This window comes from Pan paniscus, chromosome 6 (assembly GCF_029289425.2).
Source record: "Pan paniscus chromosome 6, NHGRI_mPanPan1-v2.0_pri, whole genome shotgun sequence".
NCBI lineage: Eukaryota > Metazoa > Chordata > Mammalia > Primates > Hominidae > Pan > Pan paniscus.
Genome location: NC_073255.2, coordinates 34293876 through 34313379, shown reverse-complemented (window position 1 = coordinate 34313379; position 19504 = coordinate 34293876). Strand labels below are relative to the sequence as shown.

The window sequence follows — 19504 nt, the reverse complement described above, 5'->3', positions numbered from 1 at the left end:
ATGTATATTTAATAGATGAATATTTGTCCTTAGAAAGGATCGGAAAGCAACAGAATAAAATCAGTTTCCCTCGTCACCTCTGACAAAAGGGTTATCTAATTCCAAGAGTCACTTGGGTTACTGACCCTAAAGGAAACAAGAATTTTTTTAAAAGAAGGCAATTCACATTTTGCTTCTCCGGCCTATTGTTTTCTTCCTGGATCCTCCATCTCCACTCTCCCCAACTTTCAAACTGCCAGCTCACTTTTTGGGGTGAAGCCTCTAACTCTAACCTGTCTCTCCTTCCCTCAACTGCAATTCAAGCTAGACAATTTGGCATCAGCATCCCTTTCCAGCCCTTCTTGGAAAACACTTGAGCAAAGGAAACAGGCCATAATTTTCTGATGGCAGGCCCCTTCTACAAGTACCAGTCTGAAACGAAGATAGCGGTCTTTCCAGTTTATAAATTCACTTGGGAAATTCCACTTAACCCCTCACCAGGTTTCCAGATCTTTTTGTTTGGTCTGGTGAGCAGGATAAAGGCTGTGACCAAGGGTGCCCCCCCGGCTAGCCATACCCGGAGCACAAATAAAAGCTTCTGGATGGCATCTCCTGTCATTATTTGATTTCACAGCTGTCTACACATAAAGGAAAGGAGTTAGCATCACTGAAAACAAAAGACAAAACACAAAACCAGAAACAGGCAACTGTTTTCCCTTGCTCGGAGACAGCAATATTCTTTACTGAGTGGAAAAGTACTGCTCAGCTCTCAGCAGAACATCTCTGACTGAGAGAGACTGGGCATGCTCTGTGTTTATTTCACTGGACATGGGAACGTGAAGTGGCAATGGGCCCAATTCTCCAAAACTAAGTCAACATCCAGATAAGGTGTTTCCAGGCATAAGCACTGAGCAGACTGCTTTCTGAGGTCTCCAGTTTGAACTGATAGAAAGCACAGGTGTTAAGCTTATAGCTAAATGTGGAAAGCAAAGGAATTCATTGTCTCTTGACTTTACAGTCAGAAACCAGATGGAAACTATACACTGTACCTTTCCACCTGCCCTTTTGTAACAGAAGAAGGAATGCAGAGGCTTGCTTACCTTAAAGTTGTGTGTCTTCTCATAATTGAAGTGGTTGTCGTTGTGTGTGAGGGCAGCCCTTCGAACCAGGGAGGAGATCTGTGAACAGGCAAAGAGTTTGAGAGGGGGCCAAAGAAAGCCGCCTTTGACACCCACCTTCACCCCCAAGGCTATGGCCAGCAGTTCTTGGCGTTTCCTGCCCTGCTTAGACTTCCGAACCACAGCACACTTTTTCTCATTTTCCAGCCACAGTTCTTCAGAGAACATAGTGCCTGGATCCCAGCTCTTTCTAGTTTGCTCTGCAGAGCCCAGGAAGCCCTGTGCTGTCAGGATTTTCGAACCGCAGCTAATGTTAGGCGGCAGATTTGAGGCAGCTGGGTCCTGTCTGCAGCAGCCTCCGGCATGTGACCTGAAAGGCCCAGTTTGAGTGATGGAGGGGGCCTGGCTTCTGAATAAGGATGGGCCTGTTTTGTGCTATTTCTTAAGGCCGACGTGTGCCTGGAACAATAGCAAACATTCATGTGCACAGCAACCCCCAGAAGCGGTATCCAGTCAGCCACTGAGGATTCAGGGAGGCAGGGGCCGGCAGCTTGCTTTCTCCTGCCGCAGCACATTGCAAAGGAGAGGTCTCTCCTCCTTATTAGCACATTTCACACTCAAACACACCAGCGCACACACCCCCCAGCCAGCTCTGATGTTCAAAGTCTGAGGCTGCATCCAATTAATCTGGGGCTCTGAACCCCATCCTGGGCTAACTCCAACAGATTAAACCTTTAAACCCTGATGACTGTTTAATCTTATAGGGGTAAAGCCTATGTCTCTTTATTAAAAATCTGCCTTAGCACTTGAAAGCTTAATTTTTATTCTTATGCATGCATTACATTGGAACAGTCTGAGCACCAAATGGGATATCAGAGGAGAGCAAAGCTTTTCCACTCTGAGTTCTGCAAAGTTGCAGAATAAGAGGCAGGATGTCTTGCCTCAGGACACTCCCCGGGCTCTCCTGTCCTTCCTGCACGAACAAACTCTGCTCAAACCCACACAGACAAGACAATATTCCTTACCTAAAATCAAAACATCATAGTTGCTTTTCTTTTAAATAAAACATCTTCAATGTTTATTCTGTTAGTGCCCAAGCCTATGAAAATGGCCTCCTTCCTCTTAAAAGCATCATCTGTTTGATGGTCTCCCATGACCCTAATTCTTTGATCCTAGGTCTCCCCATGAAAAGAAGTAGGGAAATCCTGATGTCTTGGGAGTACTCCTGACTCATTGGTGAAGATTAATGCAGCTAATGCCAGAGAGTAAAATTAATGCTTTAGGAACCAGAAAACAAGATCTAGATAACTGGGCCTTTATGTAGATGGGCAGTCCTGTCCTCTACTCAAACAAGGGCCCCATGCTGCAGTCCCTCCAAGCAGCCTTGTGAAGAGTAACCAAAGATCACTCCTTCCCATGTGTAATTCTTTATTCCTGGTAAACACCATGATTTTAACTTGGTTCAAAAGTTCATCCTCCCATTTCATCCTCTCATTACCTTCAATAATAACACCCAATTTTTACGTTAAGCTATTGAGCACAATAATTTACGCTGTGACAGAGGACGTTAGAATGTGTCAAAGGCACTTAACTCATTTAATCCGCAGCATATGGGTGTGAGGAGCAAGATTTTTATTCCCAATTCTTTTGGATGAAGAGATCAAGGCACTGAGAGGTAAAGCAATTTGCCCAAGGACATGCAGCCTAGTTTAAGTGGCAGAACCAGGGCTAGAACACAAAGCACCTGTGTCCAGCGCCCAGGCTCCTCAACACTGTGTCCTGCTGCCTCGGTACACCCATGTGCTGCCTCATCCTGCCATCAGTCCTGACAAATGCTTTATCTCAGATACTGGTTGAGTCTGGCCTCTCCCTGCCTTTCTTTCCCCACATAACTCAGACCCTTGTTATCTCTCCAGTTCACCTTACACATCGCTCTACAACAATCTTCCTAATCCACCCATGCTTCTCCATAGCTTAACTGTGTCCTGGCATTGCTGGTTTTTCATGAGCTGATCCTAATGTACCCAGCTCATCCTATTTCCCTACACTCCCCTCCACAAATCCTACAACATCTCTTCTGTGACATACTTAACTGCTAACCTTGGTAGCTTGCTCTGTTCTTTAGAATATTCTAGCATCCTTTCAACATATCTACATTTTCACCAACATTTACATTCTAATTCTAATGCTACCCTTTCCAAAAGGACTTCCCCAGACTCCCCACTGAAGGCCAACTGTGTCCTCTGAAATCCCATAGTGTTTTATCCACATTTTTCTGATTGCACTTGTCACTTTCTGTCTTGTATTATAGTGACTATAACAGCTCTTATCCCTGCCACACTGAGAACTCACTGTGACATGCTCTATGCTTAGTTCGCTTTTGTTTCCCCCTACAAAAGTGTCTAATAAGAGTCCCTGCCACAGTAGACACTGAATAAATATAAGTTGCTAGAAAGCACATGTACATATAGGAAGCCAGGATTGTGGAAAAAGGTGTGCAAAGAGGACTGCATGGTGTGGGGTCTCCAGTCCCTCCTGTGACCACCCATCCACTGCCTCAGCTTCCAAAGACAAGGTTCCCTCCAGGGGTCTACCCTCTTAATGGGCTTCACCAAGCTCCTTGGCCCTTCTTCCCACTGTCCAATTCTGAGGGACAACTGTTACGGCAGGCGTTAAGTGAAGGCTTGGCATACCTTTGCAGGGCTTCCCATCCTTAGTCTACAGGTAAAAAGATGGAGAGAAGCAAAAAGGGTCCTTTCTCAACCTTCACTGCTAGCAAAGCGAGAGAGACCTTTTGATGGTGAGCCATTTGTGTAAGGGCAAATTCTGTGATGTGGACTGGACTAATGACATGAATATACCATTTTTAGAATCTGATCAAATAACTATTTACCTGGAAAGTGGCCAAAAGAATCTCCTCCTTTTGGTCTATGGATGGTTGAATACAATGAGATTTCATATTTTTTCATGTCTGTGCTTGTATGTATAACAAGTAATTTTTATTTCCATTTGTGACAGTGATTTCTTTTTCAGCTATTGATTCAATAGAATTTACCCAAACACAAGACACATTCAGACAAGTGAAGGAACCAACACTATTCCCTTAGGATGCTTCTTTACAGGGGACTAGAAGTGTTAGCCTTTGAGCGAGCATTACTGTAAGCAGTGTGGGTGACCTCAGATCACCCTCTTATTAAGGGAAAACTGATTACAGTAATCTCTTGGCAAAAACTTCTCTCTGAAATAACCCCATCACACAGAGCTCTTTTTTATCTCAGCTCCTCAAGGACAGCTCCTTGCCTTCTTTTATATGCTCCGTAATGTCTAATATAGTGTTCTCTATACACAAGGGACATTTAATACATTTGCTGACCGTCTTCTTCTAATGAAAATTTCTACCTGACCTATTTTAATACATACATTCATGAGATGAAGCACATTTCCCTACACGCTCTGTTTGAACCAGGGATTCTCACTGGAACGAATGGTCTTTTGGGCCAGATAATCTTTTGTTGTGGGAGGCTGTCCTGTACGTTGCAGGATGTTCAGTGGCATTCTTTGCCTGTATTCACTAGATGCCAGTAGAGCCCCTCCCCCTAAGTATGTAATAAAAAATGTCTCCAGACATGGCCAAATATTCCCTGGGAAGCAACGCTGTCTCCAGTTGAGAATACTGGGCTAAATTAATAACACAAATATTAATATTTATATCATGCTTACTATGTGCCAAGTATTATACTCAGCGCTTTGCATATATATGTGTATTTTTAAAAAAAATTTTTATTGGTTTTTTTTTTTTTTTGAGACGGACTCTCGCTCTGTCATCCAGGCTGGAGTGCAATGGCGCGATCTCGGCTCACTGCAACCTCTGCCTCCCGGGTTCAAGTGATTCTCTTGCATCAGACTCCCAAGTACCTGGGACTATAGGCACGTGCCACTGTGCCTGGCAAATTTTTGTATTTTTAGTAGAGATGGGGTTTCACCATGTTGGCCAGGCTGGTTTCAAACTCCTGACCTCAGGTGATCCACCCACCTTGTTCTCCCAAAGTGCTAGGATTACAAGTGTGAGCCATGGCACCCGGCCCACTTTGCATATTTTGACTCATTTAAGATTTAAAACCCTACGAGGTAGGTACTGTTATAATTACCCTTATTTTGCAGATGAGGAAATGGAAGCTGAGAGTTTAAGTGACTTGCCCATGGCCACATAGCTGGTAAGTGGTAGAATATAGGCACAACTAACTGAGCCTATCTTTCCTCAAAGCCCCGAAGAACAAGTGTCTTTCCTTCTACTACACTTAACATAAAATTTACCATTTTAACCATTTAAAAATGTAAAATCCAATGGCATTTAATGCATTTACAATGTTCTGCAACAATCACCACTACCTAGTTCCAGAACATTTCATCACCCCAAAATGAAACCCTGTACCCATCAGTACCACTGCTCATTCTCTTCTCCTCCCAACCTCTGGCAAACACCAATCTGCTTTCTGTCTCTATGAATTTGCCTATTCTGGATATTTTGTATAAAGGGAATCGTACAATATATGTGTTTTGATATCTGGCTGCTTCTTTTTTCTTTAGATATTTCACTTAGCATGTTTCAAGGTGCATTTATGCTGTGGCATGTATCAGTACTTCATTCCTTTTTGTTGCTGAATAACAATCCATTGTATTGATATAACACACTTCATTTCCATTTATCAGTTGATGGACATTTAGACTATTTTCACCTTTTGGCTAATTGTGAACCATGCTACTAAGAATATCCTCATACAAGTTTTGTTTGAACGCTTGTTTTCAATTCTTTTGGGTATACACTAAATCTATGCTTTTAAATATTGTTTAAACAGTCTCTCATCCCCATAATACTTACATTAAAAAATATGCAGTGGTTGAATGCTTGAATTACTCTCTTCCCCATTATAGTCTGTCAACGACTAGCAGGTCTGGTGTTCCCTGAAGTGGTTTTTAAATAGGAGACTTTAGTTCTCCCTGAGCCCACTGTGAAAGCAGGTACTACTTAAAATACTTCTGGAAGTAGGTGGGGCTACAAATAAATGGTGACATAAGCTCACCACTTCTTTTTTTCTTCTTTTTTTGATGAATAAAGGTTGGGATTCTATTTTCTAAGCCCTCTCACTGTTCTTCTTTCTCTCTACGATTAGGATCCTGGATCCAAGAAGGAATCAAGTAACGAGAAGGCAATGAGAGGTTGTCAGATACAGACAAGGAGGAAAGGGTGGGTCAATGGGCAGGAAGACCTGGGAAAATGGAGCCCTTTTGGGTGTCTGTGGACATACAAAGTGCCCAGGAAAGGAATGGTAGAAGAAAGACGAATACCCTTCTCACTACACTGGCTCTAATAACCTAGCATCATAAGCCCAGAAGGGACCTTAGAGGTTCATGTAAGCAATGGCTCCTCCTCCACCTGGCTTCAGTCAGGACCACCTCTCAGCTTCTAGGGAGCACAACATTGTGTTTTATCAGTACCAATTTCTAGAGAAGGTGATTTGCCACCAATCCACAACCTTTCCACAATCTTCAAGTAAATTCCAGTGCTACATTTTAAGGAGGGCTCTGAAAATGTCATCATTGGTCCTGTATGTCTCCCTGTATTCCAACCACAGTGTCTGTGCTGCTGATAGCTCTAGAGTTCTGTTTATTGAGTCTGAATCTTCCTTAGGTATTGACTGCCCAAGCTATACTCCTATTCCAAACACTGTCCTGCTGTTGCAGCCTTCTCTGCTTCATGGCAGTGCATGAAATGAAAATCAATATAACGAATGATGATGAGGGTGTGGTGAGGAGAGTTCTTTAATATCCCACTGGTGTTTGTGTGAACTGGCCTGTGTCTGGAAAAAAAAAGTTGGAGATGGATCAAAAGCCTAGAAAAGTTCATGTGCATTGATCCAATTATTCTATTTCTAGGATTCTCTTGAAAAGGTCTTCAGACTAAGATCTAGAGAGATGGATAGATATAGAGATACAGATATTCATCAAAACAATATCAAGAAATGTGAAAAAGCCTAAACAGTCACTATAGGGGAAAAGTTAAATAAATTATGGCATAAAATGTAATAGGGTATTATGTAGACATTAACAAAGACAATTAAAAGAACATTTAATGATGAGAAGATTTGCCTCTGGTATAATGTTAGGTGAGAAGTAGGCTCCTGAGCCATGTATAGTATAATTCCCAGATTTGTAAGTAGGTATGCACAGAAAATATCAGAAGAAAACACACCAAAATATATTCAAAATACATTCACTCAAACTGCTGAAGATAAGCAACAGTTACTTCTGGGTGGAAAAATTTTAATTGACATTTATTTTCTTCTATATTCTTTGCATATTTTTTTGAGTTTCCTACAATGACTATGTTCTTATTCCATTATATAAAAATGATTTTAAAAGTATATTATAAAACTCTTATTAGACTTAGTGTGCATGGATGATAAATTCTTAACCATTGAGATTGTCTAATCCCTCCTCCACCTTTTACAGGGGAAGAGACCAAGGGCCAGAGAGGTTCCACAATTACCTCTTATCACAGAGCTATTCTACAACTAAATCTGGAAGCAGATCCAGACTCCAGCTTCTCCTGCCTTACACCTGCAGGCATCAGAACCCCCGGAGGGCTTGTTAAAACATATGGAGCCCCAGAGTTTCTGGTTCAGTCAGTATGAGATCAGGCCAGAGAATCTGCATTTCTGATCGGTACACAGGTGATGGTGATGTTGCTCGTCTCGGGACCACACTTTGAGGACCCCAATTTTATCTTTCCACTGAACCTGTGGGTCGCAGCCTTGCCTGATAATTAGAAAACACACACACACACACACACACACACACACACACACACACACACACACACACAAACACCCCATGCTCAAGCTCTACCTCTGCCCAATTAAATCCAAATTTCTGGAGATGGGGGCCGGGCTGTAAAAATCCTCCAGGGGATTGTAATGTGCTCTTAGAATTGAGACTGACCACACTAATCTCAAGTGCTTCAGTTCAAGGGGATTGCCAGAAAAGATGAAAGTATGAACGTAGTCAGTGCTATTGACTAAATCCCCTCCAAAGGAATTAACGTTGTTTCAAACACAAAATGTGATCATGTTTCTGCTCATGCTCACCCCACACCCACCTCCCATCATGCCACTTAAAACCTCCAAAGATGATTTAAGGCAAAGGCAAAAATCCATACCATGCCCTGCAGGGGCTTGTGGGGTCTGGCCCCTGCCACCTTTCCAGCCTCGCTTGCCACCACTTTCTTCCTGCTACCCTGAGAATGTATACACACACCTGGATGTATATTAGTATGATTTTAAAATTATGACCTAGGGCCCTCACTAGCCTGCTAGCCTTATGAAACAGGCCCAGAATCAGGTCTCCTGAGGTTCTTTCCATGGAAATCCCTGGCACCACATGTGTGGCAGATTGGGGGTGCTGGCTGCCCACAGCCCACTGACACAAAGACTCATTCCTCCTCTCTGTTCCTAGAGGAATTTTACAAACATCTAAAGCAGAAAAATTATTTTTAACCTACCTATAAAAGAAGAGTTCTATTAACTCTTCTCTGGTGACTACCATGATGCCAACATTGGCTTCACATTCAGGACAGTTTTGTTGCAGGAAAAAAAAAACATGCCCATTTTTCAGCAGCTCTCTGTCTTCCTTTCCTTCCATCAGAAATGATTTCGACTTTTATGAAGAGTTAGCATGCTCTTTTTTTTTCCCTTGGCCCATTGGCTCATTCCCTGAACATATGTCTGGGGTACTGGTGTTGGGTGATGACCCTGGGTGTCCCGTTATTTCCCCAAAGCCACAAAATGTTAAATCCTGCCCAGATCCAGGAACACGCAGCAAAATGCTGCAGCCATTCATACAGCCCTGGATGGTGTGGGAAATCTACACTTTCCTTTGTTTTCACGCTCTGTGAGTCACACTAAAATACTTTTAATGTTGGTTGGTGGTATACTAAGGGTATACCTACTACCTATTTCTGTGTCTAATGTGTGTGTGTGTGTGTGTGTGTGTGTATTTTGTTTTGAAAAGCTTCTATGGGGATTTTGAGGGGACTGGTGGATAAGGAGGTGCGGTGATGTCCACTCTGGTTTTTTGCTATGGCATTGTGGATCTGGTTCTCTATTCCTTTTGGGAAGAGAAAAAACTAGAAATGCTAAGTGAAATAAGCTCCAATTGCCGAATGATAATCAAAGGGGTGGTTATCTTTTATCAACCCAGCCTGCTTGATCCTATGTACTTTGAACCCTCTCGCATACTGCCAAATGAATCATCCTTGCCTTTCCTAAGAATTGCCCTGTTTGTTATATTCTTTGTTTGTGGTTTTCAGTCCTGAAAGAGGAGGAAGACAACAAAGACATATAGCTAAACGCAAACACATTGCCATGGCGCCAAAGAAATGAGAAAGATCAGGGTGGGACCTGCCGTCTTTCCTGCAATTGGGCTAGTTCAAGCTGTATAGTCCTGGTTTTATGTGAGGCCATTTAAGCATCAGGTGTCAACGATTAACCTGGCTCAGTCCTAAAACTGCTGCTGACCTCCAAACCTGCTGCCTTCTGATCTGAGACAAGGTTCCTTGTCTCTGATGACACACCATGCCCAGCTGCCACGCCGATTATTCTCCAGGGACAGATGGCGACTCTCGATGTGAGAGACACACAAAAGTGCTGAAGGAACAGTCTTACTGCCCCTCCTAGAATACAATTTGCCTCATTCAAAACAGTCACCGTTCACCCAACCTGAAAGGCCTGTATGTGCACTGAAATGGACCAAAGTACCTTGTTTAGCAGCAAATAAATAACCTGATGCTTCCTGGGTTGGCTGATCGTGCAATGCTACAGTTGCTGTCCTTCCCACATGATACCACCAGCTGTTCTGCTGAGACTGATGTCAAAAATTGTGGCTAATTTCTGATGTTTCTCACAGACTTTTTAGATATAGAAATAAAAGATACTCCACCTCATAGAGGAAGACTTTGTGTTGCATTAAGGATCTCGCGCATTTCAACACGTCATTGTTATTATTTGCTTTTTTGTTTTGTTTTGTATGCAGTTTTTGAGAGAGTCAATATTAACAACAACATGTTTTACCATCAGAGTAATCCATTTCCTTAAATACGAACTTTAAAAGTCTTAGTCCAATTTCTCAAATGCTAAACTTTAGAAAGTATGGTAGGGTTATTCTTGAGAGAATGGAACATTTGTTAAATCAAACTCCTTAAAACTTTTGTAAAACTAAGATCCAAGTAAATAGTGTAAAACCTAAGGGAGAAGCAGCTATTATGAAGTTCCCAGCTACTGTCTTCCTTCTTGCCCTAGATGACTTTCTTCTCATATTCCATATTCATTTGCTTTTCTCTGTATTTTCCTTGCTGATATATGATGCAACTCCCCACTTCTGGCCAAAGAAGTAAGTGCCCCAAATGACTGACATGTGGGTTTTCCTACAAAAGTCAAGACACTCAATTTCTAGCTTATGGCATCAAACTGCAATATTGATGTTGGGTGTCTTTCTCAAACTCCGCTCACTCAGGGGAGCCTGGGAAATCCCTGCGAAAGGCCAGACATTTGTCAAATTGCATTTTCTTGTCCACTACTTTCTTGTCCAAATTATGGCAATTTGCAAAGCAGCACTACAGAATGTACCAAACATAGCCTCCAGCTACTCCTTTACCAGGTTCTGTGGTCAGAAGTTGGAGTAAGGTGCACCTTTATCTACAGAAAAAAAAATCAAATTAACCGGTTGTTTTCTCCATGTGAACTGCCCCATGTTAAAAACAACCAAGATACCTATGAAACAGGTTTTCAAAATTTCACAAATAAAAATATCTCCAATCCCTACTGTGCTTTTTACAGTGAACAATCACCCAAACAAAATAGTCCTTGGCGCCACTCACAGCTGTGCAGCTGATACTGCTCAATATAGTTCTTGGGGATATTTAAGAATGCAGTAGTCCTGAAACATGGATGTTGACACATTCCAAAGATAATCTAAGTTTATTTCTGGTCTCCTGTGTGAGTGGTGGCTGGGATTTCCAAAATCTACAATTGGTCCTTGTATTTGTGTTTGGGAAGACTAGTTCTACCAAGCGTAGGACCGTGTTGTCCCTTCCCAAATGGAATGTCAGAGTGTGTGTGATTGATGCAGACACCTCTCAAGCCAGTCCCTGCTCTGGAAAAGAGACTGTCATGCTAATGAACAAGTGTAAATATTCCAGGGGAAGACAGTTCAGTCTGAAATGACCACATGCAATTTGGCCTATGCTCTGTTTTAATGCAATACAATTATTCTTGGATATGTTGCAAACATAGCTCCTTCCTTCCTTCTTTCCTTGCTTCCTTCCTTTCTCTCTTCCTTCCTTATTTCAGCAAATAATTATTGAGCATCTATTATTTATCAGGCACTGTATTAGGCCAGTGAGATAGAACAGGGAACAACCACTCTAAGAGAGTAGACAACAAACAAAACTAAGAAGTACATTGTATATTCTTTTAAAAAGTGTTGGGAACCATGAAGAAAAACAAAGCAAGAACAAGGATAGGAAGTGAGAAGGAGGTTACAACTTAAATCAAGGTGGTCAGAAAAGGTCTCATGAGAAGGTGACATTTGGAAATTTGGGCAAATATGGGCCGGAGGTGATAGGTGAGCCGTGCTGACATCTGGAGGAAGAACATTCCAGGCAGAGGGTACAGCACATGCAAGGCCATGAGATAGGAGCAAGCATGGTAGGCTCCAGAAATAGCAAAGATCAGGAACAGCTAGAGTGGTAGGTGCTAGAAGGTGAGGTAAGGGACCTAGGGCCTTCTGGGAAGGAATGGGACTCCCACTTTCACTCTTGAGTGATGTGAGCAGCCACTGCAGAGTATTGAACAGAGCTGTGGTATCATCTGAATGACTTTACAAAAGCATTGCTCTGCCTGCTGTGTTGATGACTGTAGGGGGGCTAAAGTACATGCAGGAACATCAGCTAAAGGCTATGGCGGACATTCAGCTAAAGGATAGACAGTGGCTTGGATGAGGGTGGGAGCAGTGGAGGTGATAAGGAATGGCCAGAATCTGGATATTGTTTCAAGGTAAAGTCTACAGGATTAGCTGACAGGTTGGATGTGAAGTGCACATGAAAGAAAGAATTCCAGGTAATGGTGCAGTTTTGGGCATGAGCAGCTAGACAGATGAAGTTTCCATTAAATGAGATGAAGAAGACTCCAGGAGGAGCAAGAGTGAAAGAGAAGGCCAGCTGCTCCATTTTGGGTAGAGGAACATTGAGGCAGTTGGACTTACAAGCCTGAGGTTCCTGAAGAGACAGATGCCAGAAATCTACTTATGGGTCGATGGATTTTAGAGGAAGAGAGTTAGTGCAGATAGAGGAGAGCAGAGACCCCAGGACTAGGTTCTGGGACACTCCAACCATTAAGGGGTCAGAAAATTGAGAACTAGTCACAAAGAAAGACAAGGAAAGCTAACGCTCACAGGATAGGTATGATGGGGAGTGAGAAAGGACCACAGGGGTTAGCAATATGAAAGTAAGTGATCACCTTGACAGGAGCAGTTTCCAGCAGCAGTCGGGGGAATCTGATTGCACGCGTTTTAAGAATGGGAGAAGAGCACTTGGATCAGAGACTACTGTACAGCCAGTGCTGGGAGTACCGGGGAGCCAAGCACTGCAGTAAAAAGAGTAGGAACAGGTGGGATCCACAGAGTTGGCTTGTTTCTCCTTTTAAGAAAAAAAGAAAGCTACTGAGATTTCCCTTGTCCATCATAAAACCACACCCCACATAATAAAGAGTCTGACTCCATTTTTATTGTTTGACTGCTTACTGATTGCAAGTCAAGAACAAGGCCAGTGCACTCCCTCCCTTGGTGTTGGTGGAAGTTCAAACCATGCAACCCCTGCTGGCATGAGAACACTTACCCAGCTCCGCCTCCTAACCACCACAGAACGCTGAGCCAGTCCCAGCTCTCTCAAGCCATTTTATGGACCTGCCTGGGGGTCAGTCCTGCTTCCCCCAGAAAGTCACATCATGTGAACAATAAAACTTTGTACATCCTTTTGGCGGGAGTATGGCATCATCAATCTCAACACCAAACAAAATTTTGGGTAGTCGGGGGGGTCCGTTTGGTTTCTGTGAAGATGTCATGGCGGCCCATTGGAGCTGAAAATCCCGAGATATGACCTATAATGACCTATACCTCCTCCTACTCCCCGACATGTTATCAATTCTCAGAACCCAAGACCCATGCTGCAAAGACATGATATTCTTTTGTGAAGAAGAAGCACACATGCTCCCTACCACTTAAAACATAGTGGTAGTTTCTAAATCTTATTAGAATCGTATCAGCAACAAAATAGAAAAAAAGAAAAAACCTAACAATTATTGAGCTCACGTTGTGCCAGGCAGGTTAACCATTTTCTCATTTATCTGCACAACCATCCTATGCCACTGGTATTATTACCCTCATTTCAGATATGAGGAAGCTGAGCTTAAGAGACTTCTCACTATGCAAGCTTGCACAGCTAATAACTAGGAATTGAACCCAGAGCAAGCTACTTCCAGAGTTCATTCTCTTAAACTTCATGTGATTCTGCCTCCATTTATCTGTCCCCCACTAGAGTGTAATATCCTAAGAACCCTGGACTTCATTTTCTAATCTCTTTGGTACCAAGAAACATAAAAAGCACTTAGCAAAGGTTTATGGATAAATGCGTGTGTCTGCAAACCTCCTGCTGATTTGCCCAGGTTCTCACAGCCAGTTAGTTGTAGAGTCAGGACAAAAAGGCAGGTCCTTGAACTAGCTTGAACCAAGCTCTTTCCCCTATGCAACAACAGATCTGATCCATATCCATGCTCTCCCACATTGCACAAGTTAAACAACATGCCCTACCCCACCCGCTACACACAAACACGCATATCAAACACAGGCAGGAAATTGCCAGACAGTGTACTCTGTTAAAATCATCTTAGGAAGTAATTTGGCCATGTGGATAAAGAGTTTCAAAATATTAATATCCTTTAAGATTCAGTAACTCAATTTCTAAGAATCTATCCTAAGGAGATGGTTTATAGCAACATGATTTCTAATGTGAAAAATGGAATATATTGTGCACGCTCTAACATTAGGAAATAGCTACGTACATATGACACTCATGCAACAATAAAAATGATGCTTGTGAAGAGTGTACAATAATATGGCTTTAATATGCTTCAGAAAAAAATGTAGAATACAAAATGATAACTATACTATGCTTACAGGCATATTTAAAAAATCCCAGTGCATAGAAAATCATTGTAAAGAAACAGACCAATGTCTACCTTTTTTTATCTTTTAAAACTTCTTTAATTATATTACATTTATAAATGGTATGAGAAAACAAGAAAAACTTTGCCACAGAAAAACAAAATATTTTTTCCCAGTTTTGTTTTGTATTTGAACTAGGAGAAAATGTTTCCCTTAGGGAAAAAATTAGGCAAGTTTCAAACAAAACTAGAAACTGAATAGATCTAAAGTATCAGAGTCTTTTGTGATCTAGATCTCACAGCTGGGATACATTTGCAGAAACTCTCAGATGTGCAAAACAAGTGGTTAAGTAACTTTATTGGAAATGAAAATTCTTAATCTAGCAGGTATTAAGGAAGGATTCACTTTCTGTGGGACTTAAACTAAGCCATTTTAGGGCCTCTATTGATAGAAATGAAAATCATTCCAAAATGCAAGAGAGATCACTATGACATATACAAACATGATTTAGGTTAAATCCCTGAAGAAATTTTCATCTTTAGCCAAGAGAACTAAAAGTTTTAAAGTAAAAATACTGTATCATGCTGCTCTAATCATATATATTATTATTTGAAAGGCCAGGGGATAAAAGAATAATGAATATTATCATGTTCATATAACACAGATTCGCTCCAAATAAATTTATCTAGACCCAGAAAATTACGTCTCAATATGTAGAGTATAGCTATGATAATTTTAGCTTTGGTAACCAATCTTTCTTTCCTTCTTTCCTTCCTTCCTTCCTTCCTTCCTTCCTTCCTTCCTTCCTTCCTTCCTTCCTTCCTTCCTCTCTTCCTCTCTCTCTTTCTCTCTTTATTTTGACAATTTCACTCTGTCTCCCAGGCTGGAGTGCAGTGGCGCAAACTTGGCTTACTGCAACCTCTGCCTCTTGGGTTCAAGCGATTCTTGTGCCTCAGCCTCCTGAGTGGCTGGGATACGGGTGCACCCCCAACACCTTGCTAATTTTCATATTTTTAATAGAGACGGGGTTTCACCATGTTGGCCAGGCTGGTCTCGAACTCTTGACCTCAAGTGATCTGCCCACCTGAGCCTCCCAAAGTGCTGGGATCACAGGCGTGAGCCACTGCGCTCGGCCTGTAATATTTCAATAATGGTTTAGAATGGAGGAGCTTCCATTTTACATAACCCAAAGGTTTTCTAGTTTAATTTTTGTTTACTTCAGTCTTATAATAACATGGCTCCATTTAAAATTTTTTATCAATAATGGAAGGTTTCCAGCCATCTCCCGAAGAGTTGTGTAAGAAGTCGGCACTGTAATTGGCCATGTGCAATTTGAGTTGGAAATGCAGTGTGCTTATTAAACCTGTGGTCATAGAAATGGCAATTAACTCTAAAAATGGTGACAAGTTTTTGTTTGCTAAGAATTTCTTGTTAGGAAGACTCTGGAGCTAAGCTGTCCAGGTTAACATTCCTGCTTCCACCCTTCACAACTGGGTGACCTTGTGCCAAGTTATTTAACCTCTTTGTGCCTCATTTCCTCAATGTGAGATGTGTATTGTAATAGCAGGTTCCTCAGAGGATGAAAAGTGCAACTTAAGTTGTAAGTTGGATATTGCTCAGATCTACAGCTGGCACCATTTTATATAGGTGTGTGCATGTGTAATTTAATGAATAAACTTTCATGATTATGCAGATGATGTTTTCAAAGTAAAGCATAATCTTAAGAAGGTGTTGACATTTGAGTTTAGCTAAGACTACATTTCCTTCATTTAATACAATAAGAAATCCCTCTCTGACCTGCCACAATTCCTAAACATAAAATCATTTTAATTTGATCAGAATCACTAGAAAGCTAAGATGAAGCTGGAAGGATTTTAATCACAAATGGCAGTTCTTCAGAGGCACTTGGCAGAATAAACATGAAGTTGCATGAAAGATGTGTAAATGCAGGCTGTGTCCTGAAATATTCTGATGATATCAGAAGGAAAAAAGGCAAGAAGGGGATGTGTTTTAGGATGTGAATTTATAAAAACAAACAGAATGAAGGATTAGGTTGTAGCTTAGATTGGTTCTGGGGATGAAAACACGGCTGGCGGCTTTGATCCTGGTCTCCATCTGGCACTGCACTCAGGAAAGAGCCTCCCATACTCCTGGAGAATGTGGGAAACAACAGCAGGGCAGCCTGTGAACGTCTCCATGGGCTCAAAACCTTCACATTCAGCTTCCTCACCTTGCACATGTAACTGGGTGCTGGAAGCAGATGGAGCTCCCTGTTCCTGTGATGCAGCAGGCTTCTTTGAGAGTTATGAAGCAGAGGACACATTTCTAAGCACAAACCATCAGCTACATTCAGGAGTCACCTGGCCAACCTGGGTGTATCATGAGTAGCCATTTTCAAAGGCAGTCACACCAAATCCAACCCTGATGCTTTAGACTACACCTAGTTCCAATGGTTCTTAGACTACTCATAGGACACTAAGCATATTTTATGCAAATCCACTGTTTTTAAATAAGCTCCAGGACACATGTGCAGAATGTGCAGGTTTGTGACATAGGTAAACGTGTGCCATGGTGGTTTGCTGCACCTATCAACCTTTACGCAGACCCACTTCTGTATCATCCAGTCAGGTTTCAAATTCATGTTCCTTAAAATATTAGTTGCTCGGTGATTAAATACAATTCAAAAAGTCAACATATATCACTTTCTTGGAGGATTACAGGCATGTCACTGTTTTAGAACAACCAGCATTTTCCAAACTATTTGCAAGGCCAATGAATACCTACCAGTACTAATGTCCGGGAAACTAATACTTGATACCTCAGGATTGTCGTGTTGATTGAAACAGGCAATACACATAGTTTCTAGTGCCCAAGACAAAATAAGGGCTCAATAAAGGTCAGCTATGATTATGATTAATCGTAACTATGCTTTAAATAAGCTTAGCTAGCCATCCTGCCGTACCCTGAACAATGCACACATAAGAAGACTGGTGTTGCTCCTGTCAACAAGTCCTGGGTGACACTGTGGGGAGTGGAAAAGGTTGTTATGTATCCTTTTTCTTCTATGAGGTGAGTCATTCAGGGCCAGTGGAGGGGGCAATGCCAGTCAAAGTAAGCACAGGATTACTGGCCACACCCGATGGCATAAGGTACAATTCAGCCATGTTGGTGCCAGGCAGGCAGGCAGGGCAGGAGGCACCACTGCTGGGCACTCAGTTCCACATCTATACACCAGCAGAGCTTGGACACATCTCTGGTTCTCGTGGGCCCCTCAGAGCTGCTACGATGTCTTGCTAGTCAGAGCCCAGGGTGTCATCTGAATCCCAGCATTCCACATTGTGACCTGTTTAACTCCCTGGTGCCAGTGAGTCTAAAGTCCCAAGATTTCCAGGCCCTCACCCAAAGTGTTAATATCCACCCACCTTATTTTCTAAAGCCATCTGATGGATAAGAAACCATCTCTTTAAACAGTCCTTTACCCCCAAATGACATCTTAAACAATCTGAGTCCACAGGAAACTGCCCTTTTACCCATAGCCCTGAGCACTTCCAGAAAACTGTTGCGCTCTGGTAAAAGCACAAAAGCCAAGACCCTAAGGAGAAAGAGTGTCTGTGGGGTGGGTGGAAGCGTGGTGGCTATCACTGCTTTGGGCATACTTGTGTGGTTGCAGGTGGTTACGCTGTGGTCAACTGCTTTGCCCTGGTTTCCTTACATGGGCTCTGTTGCTCCATTAGGAAAGTTCACTGCCGCTGGTTTAGCTGGTAGCCAAGGGTTCCTCTCAAAATTGGCATAATCCAAGAGAAGCATTAAATTCAGAAAAAGAAGGAAGCATCTTCTTGCCACAATGTTGCCAGCACATTCTAGGTGTATTGGGAGGCTGGGGACCTGGTTCTTCCCTCACAAAAAGAAATGACAGGTATTAATGAAAATGATGCTCAAAGGGCAATGAAATAAGGTGAGATTTCCTCGTGTTGGAATTCTAGGGCTCAGTTTCTAAAAACTGGGGATGTGGGGTTTTCTAAACAGCTGTAAAACTCTTTTACATTCCTCTGTTCAAGGTGGAGTGGGGAGGTAGGTCTCTTCCTTGGGAACCTGGATAAACTTGTAACTTACTTCAACTAATGTGGGGTGGGGGGAGGGGGGAGGGATGGTATTAGGAGATATACCTAATGCTAAATGATGAGTTATTGGGTGCAACACACCAACATGGCACATGTATACATATGTAACAAACCTGAACGTTGTGCACATATACCCTAAAACTTAAAGTATAATAATTAAAAAAAAAAGAATATGACGGAGGAAATGCTATGTGATGCCTGAGGCTGGGTCATAAAAGGCAATGAAGCTTCTTCCTTGTCCACTGGCATCTTTGCATTGGAGCCATGAGCTGTTATGTAAAAAGTTCAACTATCCCAAGGCTGCCATGTTTGGTGGAAGCATGAGCTACATGGAGAGACCTCATGCAGGCACTCTGATTGACAATCTAGCTAACATCAGTGTGTGAGAGTCTTCCCAGCTCAGGTGCCAAATGTGTGAATGAAGGAGATGCCCAATGATTCCAGCCCCCAGATGTTGAGTTCCCCTCAAGACTTTGAGTCTTCTCAGATGAAGCCTCAGACAGGATGAAGCAGAAGCAAGTCATCCCTGCTGTACTCTGTTCTAATTTCTGACCCAACAGAACATGCAACCATAAGACAATGGGTATTTTATACTACTAAGCTTTGAGGCGGCTTGTCATTCAGCAATGGTGTCCAAAGCAGGTTTTGGTGATATGGTCTATAGCAGCCCTTTCCACTCCTGAAGTGAAAAAGCTAATGTCCTTGAGGACCAAGCACATATGTTTGTTCAGGTTTATGCGAACTCATCAAGTTTTTAAAAAAGAATTAATGCTCAGCAGTGTTATATATGACACTAAGTTTTACGCAGAATGCATTTGTATTTTGGCTTCCTGCACAAACAAAATGCGTGTGAAACAATGACTATATTTTTTCTATTATGAGAAAAACACTGTTCCAAGTACAATATTAAAATAGGTTAAATGAATGGGAATTTATAGACACAAATGTTTCAGTGTATATGACAAAAAAAGTATTTTTTATGACAGAAATATACAGTTACAATTTATTATATGT

General features: G+C 42.0%; 1 protein-coding gene across 2 annotated transcripts in view; it reads right to left on the bottom strand.

Moving 5' to 3' along the window:
* Window positions 1-19504, bottom strand: part of CHN2 (chimerin 2) — a 145718-nt gene that overhangs the window by 32478 nt on the left and 93736 nt on the right. For both annotated transcript variants that reach the window (XM_057302837.2, XM_034963851.3), the window contains exon 5: window positions 1080-1157. In XM_057302837.2, the coding sequence (XP_057158820.1) occupies window positions 1080-1157 (78 nt within the window). The remainder of the gene's footprint in view (window positions 1-1079; window positions 1158-19504) is intronic.